Source organism: Tenrec ecaudatus, chromosome 9 (assembly GCF_050624435.1).
Source record: "Tenrec ecaudatus isolate mTenEca1 chromosome 9, mTenEca1.hap1, whole genome shotgun sequence".
Lineage (NCBI taxonomy): Eukaryota > Metazoa > Chordata > Mammalia > Afrosoricida > Tenrecidae > Tenrec > Tenrec ecaudatus.
Window position 1 is genome coordinate 74,381,558 of NC_134538.1, and position 19,072 is coordinate 74,400,629.

General features: G+C 43.1%; 1 protein-coding gene across 2 annotated transcripts in view; it reads right to left on the reverse strand.

Annotated features, from left to right (window-relative positions):
* BBS9 (Bardet-Biedl syndrome 9) overlaps positions 1 to 19,072 on the reverse strand; it is a 572,961-nt gene that overhangs the window by 89,654 nt on the left and 464,235 nt on the right. For both annotated transcript variants that reach the window (XM_075558202.1, XM_075558200.1), the window contains exon 21: positions 3,021 to 3,243. In XM_075558202.1, the coding sequence (XP_075414317.1) occupies positions 3,021 to 3,243 (223 nt within the window). The remainder of the gene's footprint in view (positions 1 to 3,020; positions 3,244 to 19,072) is intronic.

Below are 19,072 nucleotides of genomic sequence, written 5' to 3' on the forward strand. Positions count from 1 at the left end.
CCCCTGGTGGAATGAACTCAGCTATCATGGAAATCTCACTGCCAGTGAGTCCATACCGACTCACAGTGACCCCACAGGACAGGATGGAACTGCCCCTGTGGGTTTCTGAGACTGTAACTCTTCACAAGAGTAGAAAGCCTCCTCTTTCTCCCACAGAGTGCCGAGTAGTAGTTTCCAACAGCCAACACCGTGGTTAGCAGCCCCACCCATAAATATTATGCCACCAGTGGGGGAAGGCCCTCCAGGAGATGAACTGACAGCAAAGCTGCAGTAATGGGATCAGTTATGTGCTAGGCAGGGTTCTCTAGAGAAACAAAACCAGGGCACTTATGATTTTATATAGATAGATGATAGAGAGGTAGATTTATACAGTGATAAGGAATATAACAGATAATTAGTCTACACAGCAGTGCAAAGGATTCAGTTCAACTCACTTCTGTGGAACAGTTCATGTACTGGAAGTCCTTCAACTCACATGGGCTGTCAGGTCCAATGTCAAGGAAGCAGACTGTGAAGTCCTCCCTCAGGCAAGGCAGGCAGAGTCTCCCCACAGGCAGCAAACACCATGGTGGGCCAGCTACAGTCAATCACTTCGGAGCTTAGCAAAGCAGGCCACAGTGGGATCTCAAACTCATTCATGGTGACAGGATTCACCAGCTTTAAGCGTGGTGAAGCAGGTCTCAAAGGAGCTTCAAGCTCTAGCAACACGATTCATGGGTTGGCTTGGCTCACAGGTAGTGTGCCATACAGGTTGAGGCAGAGAACTAGCTAAAGCAGCAACATGCTGGTCCAATCACCAGTGAGCAAGAGAAATATGGGGTGCCAACAGTCTTAATTTATCTCAATTACACTCCAATCAAGCTGACCCAATCAAACTCTGTCCTCATGTACCTATTGGCCTCGTTGGCACAATAAACCTATCACAAGTAATGAGGATGGTAGACGACTGGGCAGTGTTTCATTCTGTTGTGCATGGGGTCACTATGGGCAGGCACCTAACAACAATAAGAACAACGTGGAAACGAGAGGCATAGCTGTGGCTTGCAGACGACTGGTTTGTGAACTACCTCTTTTCTTCCTTTCTTCCTCCCTTCCTTACTCTTTTTCTCCTCCGCCTCCTCCTCCCACGCCTTTGAAAGATTTCCATTGACAGCTACAATGGTCCATATCCTGGATATGGACCTAGTCCTCAAGGTCTCACATATCTAATTATTTAAATAAATGGCTGGCATCCATCAGTAAGTGTGACTGAGGGGATATCAGTTTCCTCTAAGTGTGCAAGTGTTTGCTCAGAGAATTGCCACTGGACCCCCAATGGCTGTGGTCAAAAGAGGCTCAGACAGGGCCCTGAGAGCCTGCACTGACAGCTGCACCTGTCAATGCCATCCATTTTAAAATTCCTCTTTGTGCATTTGTCCTTGCCCCTCAGGTATTCCTTGTCTTTTCTGTTGGCAGGTTGGGAAGGAGAGCCATATGCCGAATGGCAATTATAGTGAATATATTTCATATACTCCTTGGTTAACCCTAAGTGTTTATTTCTGGGGGAAGAATTCTGTAACAGTGGGCAGAAGAAGAATGAGTGGAGACATGGGACTGGTTAAGATGATGTTACAAAGGCAAGATTAAAGAGCCCACCTCTGTCTCTTCAGAAAAAGCTACACAGTGCCTCTCTGACAATTGGACACTTTTGAGATAAAGTGTAGATATCTGCTGCTGCGGCCACTCCTCCCACCCCTGAACCCGGAGTGTCCCCGCACATCCAGTGGACGGTAGTATCCATTCTGGGAAAGACTGCTCTAAAGTCAAACCGTGTCAGGACTGTCAGAATGTCCAACTTAGAAACTTCCTTTTGGATTTTATTCATATATGTGTAATCACAGTCAAAAGTCACTCAAGTCATAGAATTCCATGGCCCCCAAGCCAGGTATTTCCCACCCCCAAATTTAGAGGCTGTCTTAGACCTCTACCCATAATGATCCTACTAATTGCAGCTAGAATTTATGAAGGTGTCTCGCTTTCAAGTTTGGGGCTTGGTGCTTTACAAACACAGACAGCGCCAACAACCAGGCAGGCCTCCTCACTCCCACTTTTCTAAAGGAAGAAAACAAGTCTCTGGAAAGCTAAGCAGAGCGAGCATTAAGGAAGAGAGGCCGGACCTACGCATGGTCTATGTGACTCCAGATGCTGGGCTTCCTCGATTATGTTATGTTTACCTTTGTGAGATGTCACCTGCATTCCTCTCTCCTTCTGGGAATGCTGGGGGCAGAGGGAATAGAAGCAAGGACAGAAGCAGCAGCATGCAGGACGCAGGACGCCCAAAAGGCATGTGAAAAGGAAGAAGAGAAAACCACGCCAATTCCCAGAGCAGGGGCCTTGCTTTGGAAGGAAAGAGCTGCCACAGCATGGTCATTGGACTCAACAGCTTCCTTCGTGCTCCTGGCTGCTGCCGGAGAGGCTGGCAAGAAGGAAGTGGGGCTTAGAGCTGCCATCCCTCAGGGATGCTGCTTGATTGGAAGCCTATGGCCATCACAAACAGCCCATGGGTACCCCAACTATGAGCTGTCTCCCATCTCCTGAAATCTTCTCTGGTCCTTTGATCCCTTAGTCTGATGGCCACAGCCCAACCAACCTGAGACGGCAAAGGGCTTGTCGGGATTACATTTGCTGCTCCAAGTACGAAATATGGTGTCGTGAGCTCACTTTTAGTAAAGCTTTTCCTGAAAAATAAGTTTCATTCTGTAATCCACTTTTTATTGGTTAGAAGCAAAACAAAACGGATCATATATTTAAAAGCAGAAGGAAGAAGAAAGGCATACCATCCGAGAAACGTCCAGTAAGCAAATATCCCAGAAATATTTATGTAAGTGGTTACCCTCGGATATGGAGGGGGAAATGTGAAAGCAATTTTCTTAGCGATCATCACATTAACATGAAATTCAAACTGCAGATGCAACCACAGGTACATTCCTTTAATTTGACAGAGGACGACTGGGGTTGGGGAGCATGAACAGAGCACTCACCTGGCATGACCATGGTCTGTGGGGCTGCGGCATCCGTACTTAAGCAGAGCCGTCCACCTTTGGCTAATCTGTCGCAGAGCAAGGTGATGTGCTTCTTCAGGCGGCTGGTGTCCTTGGGGATGCTCAGTTGGCTGCTGAGGTTCAGGGCCTGCTCCTTCGAGCTCTTCGACAGGCAGGTCTTCAGTAGGTGGGAAATGGCAGCATCCACTGTTTCTTCCCAGCCCTGGAGGCAAAAATAATTTCAAATTTAGGTAAAAATGGCAGGAGAAGAATAGGTATTTGACTATTCATTGAGTTATACGGATTCTGAATATTTATCCTCCAGTGTTGGGGAGCTACTAGGGGCTTGGTGTCTGGATTATTCTGGAACAGTCTGGTTGTGCACTCCAATTCTGTTAGCTGTTTGAGCAAAGTACTTAATTTCTCTAAGCCTCATCTCCATCTATAGACATGGCTCAAACAGAAAAAACAATTGTGAGGGTGACACGGGACTGGACAGCAGTTTTGTTGTGTTGCACAAAGGGTCGCTGTGCACAATGTTGAGCTGGAAGTCACTCAACGGCACCTGACAATCGTCTATTCCTCCGAGGGTTATATGAACACCGCTTAGCTCGATGCCAGCACACGGTAACCAGTAGCAATAATAATCTAAGGCATGCATATATTTGATCATCTGGTGGATGAAGCTGCCAGACTGGTGGTTTGTTTTGCTCTGTCGCTGTGCTAAAGAAGAACTGGCCAGGGCAGAGAGAGCCTTTGGATACCTTTGGAGAAATCTAGAAGGAGGAGAAAGTCCAAGTGTCTCTCTCAGTTCCTGGCCCTATGGCCCGACCCCCTAGGGTTGCATTCAGGGGTCAAAGGAACACAATTCAGGAGTGATTCTGTGAGACCCAAGGGCTTACCTAGTCACATTTCATTGACCAGGTGACAAAAAGGGGCACAAGGAAGGGAAGCCAATCATCCATGTCACCTCTGTCAGGAACGGCGTGACTGCTGGGTGAAGACATGAAGGAGTTCACTGCCGGTTTAGGGTGCAAATCCAGGATCGTGAGTGTTCAATGGAGACTTCCGCATCATCGCGAAGGGCACCAACACCAGCAGGACGGTCCATGAGGCACCTCCCTCAGGGGCGTTCCAATACCAACAGGATCGCACCAGCATATGCACAACTCTGCCATTAGGCATCCCCAGCAGGTTGCAGAGCTTAGTGGGTGAGATTTTTATGGGACACTGAAGGCCCTCTACTCATAGTAGTGCATTGGGGAAGCGTAGGTGCAATCTGGGTTGTAATCGATGATGTGACTCCCTTCAAACCCATACAGTGGTAAAACCTAGAACTCCACGAGCACCACAAGCAAGGGGAAATGATAAAGGAAGATGCCACAGGACCTCATTCTCAAAGAATACTGCAGAGCAGCACAGCCCAACTCGGGCATTGCCCTCCCTGGGAATCACATCCGTGGAGCCTCTGTGGGGCTCCTAGACATGGTGCTGTAGCTCCTGCATGCCTGGGTCCTGATCAGACTGCCGGGTCTTCTCTGCACCCTAGACAGTGCTCAGTCAGCAGTGGGTGGTCAAAAGATGTACTTGCTGGAAACACGGCAATGGTCAGTTACAGACGAAGGCCTTAAGAGTTGAGAAGACTTTGCAGATCTTTACTCTGGTCTTGTGGGATTTTCCCAGGATCCTTTATACAACAGCAGTCATCTGTCTAGGCATGGCTGCCTTCAAGATCCAAAATTATTACTTTTTGAGGCAGTTCACTCCTTATAAGGACATGTATAGCCAGTAGAAAGCTATTTCTATACTGAGCCAACATTTGCCCCATTGACCCCCGTTCTACCCTCCAGAGCCAGGCAGAATAAATCTAAGCTCTCTTCTCCATGACAGCCCTTTATATCTGTGAAGACAGAAATTCGGTACCCTCTTCTCCAGAATAAACATCCCTAGTTCCTCCAGCTCTTCCTTATATAAACAGGGTTTCAAGTTTTCTCTCCATCCTGACCACTCTTCTTTGAATGAGTTCCAGTTTTAAACACTTATGATTTTACACAGCTAAGTAGAGAAGCACAAACTGAACCCAATACATCAGGCAGGGAGAGGTGGGTGAGGGTGGGATACAGTGCAGGGTAGGACACACCCTGCCTCCCACTTTCTGGAAATTGGGCCAGCCCGCCGGGCCTCCATATGCCTCCACTCTCTTGGCAGCTACTCCACACGCTGGACCTACAATGAGTGTAGATAGGAGCTTATAAAGGACCCCATGCCTTTTTCATACCCACCGTGCTGTTTCCTTCTAGACTTCCACACGTGGAACTTCCGGCCAGGCTGCAGATGCTCTATATGTAGCCCAGGGAGCTGCTCGTGGACGAACATGATCAAGTTTTGACACTCACGTCAAGATTTTACACTCAACTGAACACTCACATTTTATCATGTAAATTGAAAAATAGATTCATCATTTTAAAAATCCTTTCAAGGATGTCCAAAATTGCACAAGCAGCATCCTACCCGAAACCACCGAAGCAGAGCAAACCCCTGGTTACCACAAAGCCATCCCTAAACTACTCTACAAAGAGAGAGGCAAACTGATGGTGCGTTTCGCCCATAATGGGAAGAAGAACTTAAGAGCAAATAGTAACCCAGATGCCACTGAAGGGGATATATTCCCAACTTTCTTTTGGATCCCACTGCTGAAAATCTCGGGAGCATAAAGGAGAAGACCGTGGTACATATTTTGGTATTTGTGTGGTCTGAGTTCACTTCAGCATGCAAATGGTTGCTATTATTTTCTAAACGATTCATCACAGCAAATGACTATTCTTAAAGCAATTTACAGTAGCATACTAGATCATTGACGCAGATAGGACATTTAGTTAATACAGAGATACGACGATATTTTCTTTCTGACTGCCAACTCACAAAACCAAGTACAAAACCACGTCATGTGTCTGTATTTGGCATGGGTCTTTCTTTAATATAATGAGGCACGTGTCATTCTCACCGAAACACGGTTCTTTCTTCTTTCTTTTAGAGAGAGAGTGCCTGAATTACTGCTTAAATCCAAACATGACAATAAAAAGGAATGTTCATGACACACAAGGAAATCTTTTCAGATGAGAGTGTGATTAAAGACATACCTAATGGGACTCATGTACAGGGCAAACATGAGCAGAGAGTGGTCAAAAAACTCACGTGGTGGCAATATAAAACAAAACTCGTTGGAAACGTGGGCACTCAAGTGTAAGCAGCACTTCAGAGTGTGTGACGTTATCACTTCTAGGTATAACCCTTAAATCAGTGAACAAATACCAGTTTTTAATGTCTCCATATACACATTGCATGTGTGCATGCGTACTGACATGCACCTCTCCCACATGCACATAACTATGCTTTATTCTTTCAACCTAAATATCAATTATACTAATATTTTAAAACTCTTCTTATGCTGGGAGTCTGCCAAAGCACGCCTTAGAGGCAAGGTTGGTGAGATCTGGTCTTACATTCATTGGACATGTTGTCAGGAGTTGTCCATTCTTCCACACTGTGGACATGTTGTCCAGTCCCTGGAGAAGGACATCATGTTTGGTAAAGTAGAGGGGCAGCAAAAAAGAGGAAGGCCCCCAAGGAGATGGACTGACAGTGGCTGCAACGATGGGTGGAAGCACAGGAACAGCTGTGAGGACAGCACGGGATGGCACCGTGTCTGGCTGTTGTGCATCAGGTAGCTATGAGTCAGAAATGAGTTGATGGAACTTAACAATAACATTCTGATCGTGAAATAAAACCTAAACTGTGGGAAAATTGTGTTTAAAAATCTGTGGGAGGGTGAAGAATTCTAAGCACAGGCTCTTTCTTCAGTGAGAAATGATTCCAGTTCTGCCACTGTCAGCCTCAGAAGTCTGTGTTAGCCTAGCTATTACTTTTACAAAACATCAGGTGTGAAGATAGCTATAGAGGTAACTAGCCAAATAAAAATGCATGAATGGTTTTATTTTACCACCTTCATGGTCCTTGTCAATATTGAAAACAATCTTATTTGAGGGATTGTTTTTATCAGGTTTGGTTTTTGTTTTGTTTGGCCTTTGATGGTTACTCTGAATAATCTAAGTGGGGCTGGTGGTGCCATCAGCTAAATGGCGGGCTGCTAACCTCGGTGTCAGCAGTTCAAACGCACCAGCCCCTCCACAGGAGAAGATGAAGCTATCTACTCCCATAAAGATTTACAGCCTCAGAAACCCAATATAGAGTTCTCTATGGGTTGGAATCAACTCAGTGGCAGTGAGTTGGTTGGCTGGGTGCCTATATAATCTAATAGTGATAACTATGCTTTTCCTTTGTTCCCAAGATGAAGTTTCTACTCCCTTATGACATCATTTTTGTCTAAGTTGTTCTAACTGAGCCTCTGCTTCCTCCCCCTTGATGGATAGGAATGCTTCGCTCCTGCCAGTGCACCTCAAGGTCCCAGCAGCAGTGACTATGACTGTGCTACTTGCTAACTGACTTTTCAAGACCAAGTTCCCTGCTGTGCACACCCACCAACACTACCTGCATCCAAGTTCTTGGCTGGTATGTTTCACCTGCCTGTGAAGAGGTTCTTGGTACTCCCGTGCTGGTCCCAGATGCCTCTGTGTACACAGTGTGATGCCTGGCATTCTGTCCCTTTAGATCAAAGGCCCTGATCTCTCCTAGTCTGCCCAATCTTATGGCTGAATTCAACTGAGCTAATCTTTTTACTCTACAGAGAAGTCTGATATCAGGGTCTCTGATCTCTGCCTCACTGTCCACTGGTCCCTGTGTAGAAATGTCAGTACCAAACAAGCAACTTCTCAGAAATAGCAAGAAGCAAAAAGTTTGACTGTGTTGATACTGTTAATTTCTTATGAACCAAACTGATAAAAAAAAGAATTGAACTATATCTATATCTATCTATCTATATAGATATAGTTCAATTCTTTTCTCATATATATATCCATGCTACCTGTGAATTAAAATAGCCAAATTGAATGCACCTCTAGGTCACCAAATTGAACAATATCTATATATAGAGAGAGATATAGTTCAATTCTTTATATATATATATATATATATATATATATATATATCCATGCTACCTGTGAATTAAAATAGCCAAGTTGAATATAGTCACCTCTAGGCTTAGGGTATCTCATTTGTCACAACTACTCCTTCACTCTGTGACCCTAGAAAACTCATTTTAATTTCTAAGGCACAGTTTGAGTTTCCATGGAAGGGGAACAACACCATTTCCCATGACAATCTCACATGGATAGTAACACATTCTGAAATCTTGTGATAGGTTTTAAGTCAGCTTGGCTGCAACAGGAGTCTCAGCAGTTTAGCAGTTAAGGCCTAGTAATCCCCCATCTTGTGACCCAATTCAATGCAATCAATTCCATAATGGGATCTGATATAAGCAGCCAATCAGTTTTCAGAAGATTATGAGAGGATGCAACACCCTTCCTAAGAGTACAGCCTCAGTACAACTGAAAGAAAGTCTCCTTGATGGTGGGGCCGGCTTCTAATATAAGCAGACACTGTGGACATGTTTGCTTATTGTTGGGTCTGGGTCTTACATCTGGCTCATCAATCACTGCTTCTTTAGACTTGAGCCAATGGCCTGCCATCTAACCTGCCCAATCTTGGATTCATTCACCTTTGCAGCCACCACCTGTCATCTTCCTCCTGATCTTGGATTAGTCAATCCCCGCAACTACTTGAGGCAGAAAAATCCTCCAGCCTAACATCTGGACCAGAAACTTGGAACCTGCTCAAACGCACTTGTTAACTTCTCCAACTCTGTGAGCCATCTTCTTGATATAAATTTATGCACACACACACACATATATATACATACAGACTAATATATACAACTTCACTGGTTTTCCTTATCTAGAGAACCCAGCCTAAGAGAAACTCCAAATTGAAATCCAGCATACAGACTAACATCCGTTAGCTTTTTAAAATCAAATTATACACTCCCACAAACTTACTTTTATAATAGAAACATTACCATATCCTTAAATACAGCAGTATAGGAAATGCCACCAAATGCCATGGGAGTGTTTATTACCGAATGTGCACACGGTTATCTCTGAAGGAAGAGACAAAGCAGGAAAAAAAGGTCTGACCAAAGGAAGAAGCAGAAGTTATGTTACCCCAACCAAGGCCTCCTTCAAGGAAAGAAGCCTCTCAGAGAAATGTATGTCTTGCATTTGATATTTGAAAGCAAAAACAAGAAACCTTTACATCATAATAACTTATTTTAAAGTAAATTAAATCAAACAGTAATATCCTCTTGAAATTAATTTTTAAAATCACAATGAAAACTCTTGTATATATGATGGGTGCATAGGACCTCACTGTTCTTAGTGTATTTTAGACTAGGATCACTTTGAGTCAAAGTCAACTGGATGGCATCTAAGAGCAGCAGCAATAACAACCCTGCATTACATTGAGGTGAGCTAAAAATGGTCACATGCAGGGTCACTACAGACATTGGTAAAAATAGAAATTTGGTAACAAAATGATTGATCCTGAAATAAAATAAAGCCAAGTTGTATGGTCTATATGGCATCTAAATAAAAATTCAGAGTTACAATAAGTTGGGTTTTTTTAAATAAAACAACACACTGACGGAAAATCAACTTTTTCAACTCACTAAGATGAAGTAAAGTCCATATGTAAAATCACTGAATATTCCTTTGGATGAACCAGTAGTGATAATATTTACTAGATTTTGGAAGCAAATCTCTCCCCAACATCTTCCCTTGAGGTGAGTTATTAAGCTTTCTGCGTTCTTTATTTCACTGCCATGGCTCAAGCGCTGCAAAAGTCCAGTTGAGGCTTCCATCAAGAGCAGACCAGGATGCCAGGCCTAACTCCCTCTCAGCACCACTCTGTGAAAAGCGAAGCTCACTGATTCCTACTGAATGGACACCATGTAATCCGCCCTGCATAAAGTTTGGATGCACTACAAACAGAGAGCACCAGGATGTACTTTGCTTCAAACAATTCCTTTTTTCAGCCTTTTATTTTCGTAGGTTATGTTTGCCAGAGATTTGCATTTGTCCTATACTCCTATTCTGATCCCAAATGCTTTGGATGGGGGATCAAAAAGTAGATTAACTGAATCAAAATGTGAATCTAGATGGTCACAATTAGAAAAAAACACACACACACACAACTAATGCTATGCCACAGAACCAATCACCTTCAATAAACATTGAAGTTTGCTTCGGGAAGTTTCTAGAAACGTGTACAACTCAGAAGCAACTTGCACAAATTAAGGCTTGAAAATCTAGGAAGATTCAAGGGGAATGGCGGTCTGGAAGGATAGAGTTTCTAATTTTGACCAATCCTCCTACTGAAGATAACTAGGAACACTGGACAAAAGACAAAAATGATTTATCTGAAGGCCCTAGGAAGCTAATAAGATAGTGGAAAAGCCACAGGACAATAGAAGCTTAGGAAGGCGAGCTCTGAGTGCAAGGCAGCTTTCCCCTGGGCTCATGAGCTATCTGGCCTAACCTGCAACAGACTTCCTATACTTCTTACCATCTCCCAATGTGACTTACACTTGCTTACGTAGTTCCATGTATTGATTTAGACACAGGGAAACTGAGCCTGAGCAGGCTGTCTTTGGGGAAAACACTTCAATTCTTTGGATCTTGGTTTTTCTCATCAGTAAAAAGAAACCTAACAAAAACGCACAATAAAGTCTTCCTCGATCGGTTCTTGTCAAGATTGATGAGCCATGTTTAGCAATGCTGTTGTTAGTTGCCATGGAGACATTTCTTACTCCTAGAGAACCCCTCTCCAACAGAAGGAAACACTGCCCAGTCCTATGCTGTCTTCGGAATGCTCCTTAGAGGCAAGGGGGGCTAGACTTCATCTCATGTACTTGGGACAGGTTCTCAGGAGAGGCCAGCCCCTGGAGAAGGACATTATGCTCAGTAAGGAAGAGGGGCAGAGAAAAAGAGGAAGGTCCTCAACAAGATGGGCGGGCACAGTGGCTGCAACAATGGGCTCTAGCAGAGGACCGATCAATCGTGAGGACAGCGCAGGTCTGGGCGGTGTTCCTTTCTGTTGTGCGGAGGGTTGCTATGGGTCAGAACCTAATCAATGGCTCCTAACAACGTCATCTTCCCAACTATCTGTCTACTCACGCCCATTGTTGTAGTTATTGCGGATTGGAGTGCCTTCTTAGCTCAAGGTTCATCTCCAGGCACTGTATCAGCCAATAACCTATTGTGATCCATAGGCTTTTCACTGACTAATTTTTTAAAGTAGATATCTAAGTCTTTCTTCCTAGTCTGTCTTCAACTGAGAGCTCCCCTGAAACCCGTCGGCCATGGGAAACAGTTGGTATTAGCTGCCAGCATCAATGCAACACAACTGTCATCACAGGACACCAGACAGACAGGCAGTCCAGTTAGCAAGAGGAGGGAGTTGATCCCATGCGCTGCTCAGACACCTTTCTGGAAAGAGTGCTCTCCAGAAAGTTATCTTCTCTGTGCTCGCTCACGTGAATAATAACAGCAGCAGAAATAAGAGCAGCAATAACAACAAAAGTAAAAACTATTAAAGATATGCTATATGAAAGACGACGTGCTGAGGAGCCTTGGTGACAGTGAGTTACGCACTGGGCTGCTAATCACAAGGGCAGCAGTTCAAAACCACCAGCTACTCCAAGGTACACAGATGAGGCTTTTCTACTCTTGTAAAGAATTACGCCTCAGAAATCCTTCTACTCTGCCCTGTGGGGTCTCTATGTGTCAGAATTGACTCGATGGCTGGTAGTTTGAGAAGATATACTGAAATTTTTATAAATATTATTTCCATGAACTCTCACCATGATATTATGTGGGCAACATGATCACATCCCCTGAGACTCCTGCAGTACAGTATTTCACCCCGTGTCACACACCCAGTTACTCAGTGGGAGCTGCACTAGCAGCCAGGACTGTGGGGCTGTGAACCCCATGCTCTTCACCACTGTGCTGTACAGCACATCATTCCTATTTCATTATACGCACCTTTCAATCTATTGCCACCACTTCCATTTAGGCTCATTTTATTATACTGGACTTTAGGAAACACCATGTGAGTTTCCCCCACCACCCCAGAATATTTATGGTAACCGTTAACATACTCATAGAACCAACATTTAGATCAGCATTTTTAGCCAAGTAAATAACCGGAAAAAATCTTACACCATAATCAAACAGGAAAATTATTTCCGCCAATCTAGGTAAAGACCGACTCTGCAAAAAGCCACCAAAGCTTCTCACTCCTGCATAGACTAGCGTGACATCCATGGTCCCTGACACTCTGACAAGGCCAGACTTTGCTGAGTATGAACTACAGATGCTCATTTGGGGACTCATTATTGAGAATATCAGAAAAGTCCTTTTACACCCACTGAGGTGACATGTGGAGTTGCAGACTTTCTGAGCACCCACTGAGGAAAACTATCAAAGCTGAGGGTAAGAATGACAGACATCGATTGGTTCCTTCCTTCCCTGCAGGGCTGTGTTTTTAGCACACTCCAAGAGCAAGGAATGGCAAACTCGGGGGGAAACTGTCCCAAAATACATGAAACCACTGATCTAAGTATAAAGCAGTACAGGATCCTGGTCTTTCTATTTTCCTCTCTTCCCTTTAATTAGCTGGGATTTCCAGGACCACCCAGAAGTTTCCCTATTTTAAGATGTGGCTATGTACTTCTTTCTTGGTTAGGGCCACCAATAAATAGGAAACAGCTACAGGAAGGTACAATACTTTGTTTTCTATAAATAGAATTCAAGTTTGGTGGGGGGGGGTAGGGGGGAAACAAGGTATGATGTCAGAAAAGACTGAGCTGTACATTATCCAATGACATTGTCCTTGGTCCCATTAAAGTTAATCTATAAGAAAACAGCACCAACCCTTGGCCTGAGTAACTATGGTATTGTTTATCCTTGTGTTGATCTGGAGTTCAAATGTATTTTTATTTTAACTACAGCACTAGCTGGAGTCCATATAGTCACTAATTGTTTTTAAAGAAAATATGTTCTTAGAGCCAAGTGGCAAAAGACATTGTTAAGTATTGTGAAGATAAATCAAATACAAAGCTGAAAATGAGACTACATCTAGAAATATCATTGTGTAGAAAATATGATATATTTAGAAAGAAGTACAAGTAAAACGCTTTAGGTATGATTTTATTTTCTTTCCCCAAGGACTACACTTGATTTTTTTGGTAATTTTAACAACTTTATTGACATGTAGTTCATGTACCAGATATTTTCATTCCCAAGGCCCAGCTCCCTTCCTATGATAAAATCAAGATTTGCCAAAGAGGAAAAAAAACTTCATACACAGAGCTTCCTCAAAACAGTTTGAGGAAAATTTCATTATCTTTCAATTTTCTTTTCCACAAACATAGATTCTAACTCCCGTCACACTTGTCGAGATAATACAGTAGATCCTTATCAGCTCTGTGCAAAAATGAACTATATCACCTTGGTTTATTTTCATGTTGTGTGAAGCATGCCATAAATTGATTCAATTTGTCAGCATCTTCTATTGTAGAATCAAGTGCAGGTAAGCATAAGTCAAAATATATAAATCCAAAACGTATTTTCATTAAAGTAGCCTCAGAATGGAGGGATGGAAAATACAGTGTGGTCATTGGTCCAGGAGTGCCCTGTTGAACAAAGTAGCTCATATTTGAGAGGCCCATTAGTCTGGATTCAAATCTTGCCTGTTTTCCAGCTTTGTTATGTTGGTCTATTTCCCACCAGTGAATTGGCAGTAACACTTCTGTCTTGAGTTGGATTCATCCAGAAGTACAGTTTGAGAAAAGAATGTGAGCGCAAGTAATTTATTTGGAAGCTATTCCAAGAATTGCCAAAAAGGCAGTGGCGAGATAAGAAGGGTCTGCCATCCAGGAATTACCACTAGAGTCACCTGGGAATGGTGGGGTACACCTTAGACACTTACTGCCCAAGGGATGAGTGAACTAGTATATTTATTTACCGACTCTCATTAATCATTGGCTGAGCACAGTGGCTCTGTAATCTCTGCCCAACAGAGAAAGTCCTTAGGTAATAGTCTGCAGGTATTCAGCAGGGGGAAACTTTCAGGAATGGTAAGGGTGAAAGGACTTTGTTTTTATTTTTTTTTAAGTTTATTGACACTTCATTCACATATCATACAATTTAGTATTCAGTCATCTCCAAACGTTGTACAATCAGTGTTAGCACATTTTGTTCTTTCTTGTAATCATTGAGCAGAGATTGTAATGAGACACTTACAACATCTCCTTCAACTCTCTATGTCAAAGGCAGATGTCTTTGTTGGGCGCCCTCCGCCGATTCTGGCTCACAGCAACCACGCATGGTGGGTGAAGCTTTCCCAGAGCGTATTCTTAGCTAGTCTCAAAGCAGACTGTTGGGTCTTTCCTGCACTAATGCGGGGGTTCGAATTGCCAACCTTTCTGTAAGCAAAGGAGCACTTCAATGTTTGCGCCACTGAAGCTCCTTCAAAGGAAGAGTGAGAATTACATGAGATAACGAGTATCATTTCCTAGCAAATAATAACAATAATGCTCCGTGAAAGTCCATTTTCTTCCCTCACTAGCGTGCTGAATTGTGGGAGGCAGACCAGTCGCTCCGGCATGCATCATGACTCCCTGTCTGTTCACTTTCTCCTTCTACACAACAGAGCACTCTTCTTTTTTTTTTCTTTTTTCATCTTTTTAATAGTTTGATGAAATTTGCCGCTCCATTGTTGGGTGCGTAAATAGTCAATATGCTAACTGGTTCTTTTTATTTTTTTTATTTTAACAATTTATTGGGGCTGATACAATTCTTTTCACAGTTCATGCATATACATACATCAATTGTATAAAGCACATCTGTACAGTCTTTGCCCTAATCATTTTTTTCTCTTTTCTTCTTTTACATTTTATTAGGGACTCAAACAACTCTTACCACAATCCATACATATACATACATCAATTGTATAAAGCACATCCATACATTCCCTGCCCCAATCATTCTCAAGGCATTTGCTCTCCACTTAAGCCCCTTGCATCAGGTCCTCTTTTTCCCCCCCTCCCTCCCCATTCCCCCCTCCCTCATATGCCCTTGGTAATTTATACCTCGTTATTTTGTCATATCTTGCCCTATCCGGAGTCTCCCTTCCCCCCTTCTCTGCTGTCCCTCTCCCAGGGAAGAGGTCACATGTGGATCCTTGTAATCAGTTCCCCCTTTCCAACCCACTCACCCTCCACTCTCCCAGCATCGTCCCTCACACCCTTGGTCCTGAAGGTATCATCCACCCTGGATTCCCTGTACCTCCAACCCTCATATGTACCAGTGTACAGCCTCTGTCCTATCCAGCCCTGCAAGGTAGAATTCGGATCATGGTAGTTGGGGGGAGGAAGCATCCAGGATCTGGGGGAAAGCTGTGTTCTTCATCGATACTACCTCACACCCTAATTAACCCATCTCCTCTCCTAAACCCCTCTATGAGGGGATCTCCATTGGCCGACACTTGGGCCTTGGGTCTCCACTCTGCACTTCCCCCTTCATTTAAAAAGATATATATATACATATATACACATACATATATACATATACACATACATACACACACTTATATCTTTTTTTTTTTTGCATGATGCCTTATACCTGGTCCCTTGGGCACCTCGTGATCGCACTGGCCGGTGTGCTTCTTCCATGTGGGCTTATTTGCTTCTGAGCTAGTTGGCCGCTTGTTCACCTTTAAGCCTTTAAGACCCCAGACACTATCTCTTTTGATAGCCGGGCACCATCAGCTTTCTTCACCACATTTGCTTATGCACCCATTTGTCTTCAGCGATCCTATCATGGAGGTGCAGAGCACTCTTCTTGTAGTGAAGATGGTTGGATTTGGTTCTGAGCTTGCTAGAACCACCCATCACTGAAGGAACCACTGCACTGGGAGTTTTTCATCGGAAGCTGGAAAGCTTCACCCCTTAAATGCAGAAAGTGGCACATATCCTTGCATATCCGTGATTTCATCCACAAGTTTTTATTGATTGGGGTGGAAGAGGCCTGTGTCCCCGGAGTTCATAGTGAGATCTAGACTTAGACTTCCTAATTATGTTTTCCAATATGCCAGATTGAAAGTGAGAGCAACAGAGACACAACCATCATTACCTCTCACAGTTATGGGGGGGGGAGGGGGTGTGTGCGGCCTCCTCTTCAAAAAACACCAGTCGGTAAGATTTTGTTTTTTCCTATGAGTAGGTCTGTTCCAAGATGCAAGACCAGAGCCTCGTTTTGCTCTGTAACTTCCTGTCCTCAACTCAAACCACTTGAAATTCCCCTCAATAAAACGGAACATAAAAGATTATGATGCTTTTACTCAAGGCCTATGATTATGCTACTTCAATTTTAAGTCCCGGTTCTGAAATGGGATTACGCTGATCTCAGTGGCCTCAAACAACCGTGGCAGCCAGGTGCCAATCATGCTTGAATTGCGTTTGCCTTTGTCCTCGTCATTTGGACTCTGTTGCTTCATTTGACTTATGTACAATGCTCAGACTCCGCTACCGAATTTAAGATCTATTTAAAATCTTTTAAAAAGACGCTATCATTCAACAAGAAACAAAAAAATGTGTACCCAGATAGCCATAAAAATCGAGTGATAGGAAAAATAAATTAAATCAGGGATGCAAATGTTTATGATTGAAAACTGACAGCAGTTTCCCCCCCCTCCCCCTTTTTTTAAGCAGGGCAAAAAGCTAAGAGGTCTCCAGGATCTAAGACAAGAAAATGCCCCGAAGGAGATGAAACTGCATGGTTCTGCATTATTGTGATACATCCACATAGATTACCACCATACGAAGTCAGGAGAAATCACCAAATCTGTGGAGGAGTGTGGTGTGATTAACTAATGTGTCACACGGGACTGCTGCTGGAGCAGTAAGCTTCATTTGTATCAAAGATACTGCTGACTTGAGGCTTAACATCTAGCAACTGCCAATCAACTGAGGCTTTCTTTGCATGTGACCGAAAAATAAAAATGCTCAGAATGGGGAGTAGGGGGTCAGAAAAGAAGCATGCAAAAATGCTGTACTAGCCACGTTTTCTTTAAAGCACACAAAACAGCCCCCCCGGGGCGACACGGATAGCAGCCATCTCCAGTGGAAATCGGATTAAAGGGGCTCCCATTTTAAATGTCGGCACAGTTCAGGAAGACTCTAAGCAAATGACCTTGCTTATTCTTCTTAATATTCACACAGAAGAATAACAGCTCAGCTTTTCTAAGGAGCTCTACAGAAATTCTTTACCATTTATAACATAATCATTTTAAGTGATTAAAAAATACTCTATCACAGTTTAACTGAGGTGGTTGTTGTTCCTAACTGGTCCATGAAACCGATCGATCCCTTATTGTGGATGGCACCTGACTGTTTAAGTGCAGTAGTAAAAACAGCTACCAGTTATTGGACGCAGGCATATTTGCCATATTTGGTCCTTAATGGACATACTTTTAATTAATCTTCACAAGAGCCTTAATAGTGTATTTAAAGGGTGTTTTCATGGACCCCCACACCTTTGATAAGTAGTTTCAAAATGGGATCATGTGTGTAACGCAGTTTTTAAAAACATAGTACAGTAGTTCTGTTTGGCCTTCTAAGTGGCATAGATAGCGAACATGACCACACTCTTGGATTTTAAAAAGGATAAGGCAAAACAAGCAGCGTTATTTTCTGTTACTTTGTGTAAAACTATAACTTGCCTATGATTCATTGAATAAAAGAGACTGCATTACATATATATATTTTTATTTTATGTTTATCGTGCTCAATAAGTCCTTTGCAGCAGGTTAGTGCCAGGCCTACAGAAGGTCAGAGTAAGTGGTCACAGTGAGTCAGGACACAATGAGCCTGAAATGGGGAAAGACCAGTTGCTACATAATGGCTCCTCAGATTTGGAATGTGGCCCTGCCCTCGGCCTCCCCAGGCCAGAGGTGGTGAGCTTGTGGTCTGAGCCACCTGTGAACTAGCAGAAACCTCCCTCGGCACAAGTGGTGTTAGCCATCACTGTCACCAAATGCCGGGCCTGCCATCAGGAAGAAGGCACTGGGGAGCTAGTCATTCATTTTCTTTAGCTTACATACTTACTCTGTACCATTTCTTTGCTGGATAACTAAGCAATTAAAACAAAAGCAGCCTGAAGTCAAATGGGAATGGCCATCCTCACCATTTTCAGAACAGCACCAGTCCCTCGGGCTTGGTCTCATTCAACATTGTGCGGATAAAGAACCATTGCTCAGAGAATTCCAGAACATATCAAGGACACAGAGATTGTCAAGTACTAACTCAGAAAGGGATCTGAGGCCCACACTGACCCATTATTGGCATGGGTTGTTTTCCATATCATAAATACAGATAGAGCAACAAATATCGGTTACTAGATGTACTTTACTACCTATGGTGCATTAACTTAGATTGACAGCGTCAAGTATAGGATTAGTTTTATGACCCATATTTTCCCGGAGAGCTCTCCAAAAAGATACGATGAAGTATACGTGGGTATGTCTCTTTTACTACATGTCTGTCAGAACTGTTTGACTACCAAGCTTTGCGAAATCACCATCAAAAGTAGCTAATAGCGGTTTTTACCTGCATATATTAATTACTGGTAAGGCTAAATATTTTCAAAGAAGTTATTTTTTTGTTTACGAATCTGAATTACAGGAATGTGTGTACGTGCATGCACATGCGCATGCATGGCAGCCTAGCTATATATTTTAATATCTGTACAGGAGAGATCATATTTGGCTCACAGAATTCCCAAGTAGTTGAGATCATTTGCAAAAGTAGAGAAAGTGCAAAAGGGAGGTAGAATGCTTCATTTTGTAAAAGAATGATAAACTGCTGTCCTCACTTAGCAATGAGGTTTTGAATGCTATATACTATATGTTCGTGATACATGATTATCATTTTGCACTCACAGTAACTCGGGGAAAAAACTCTCAAGCAGCATTTCAAT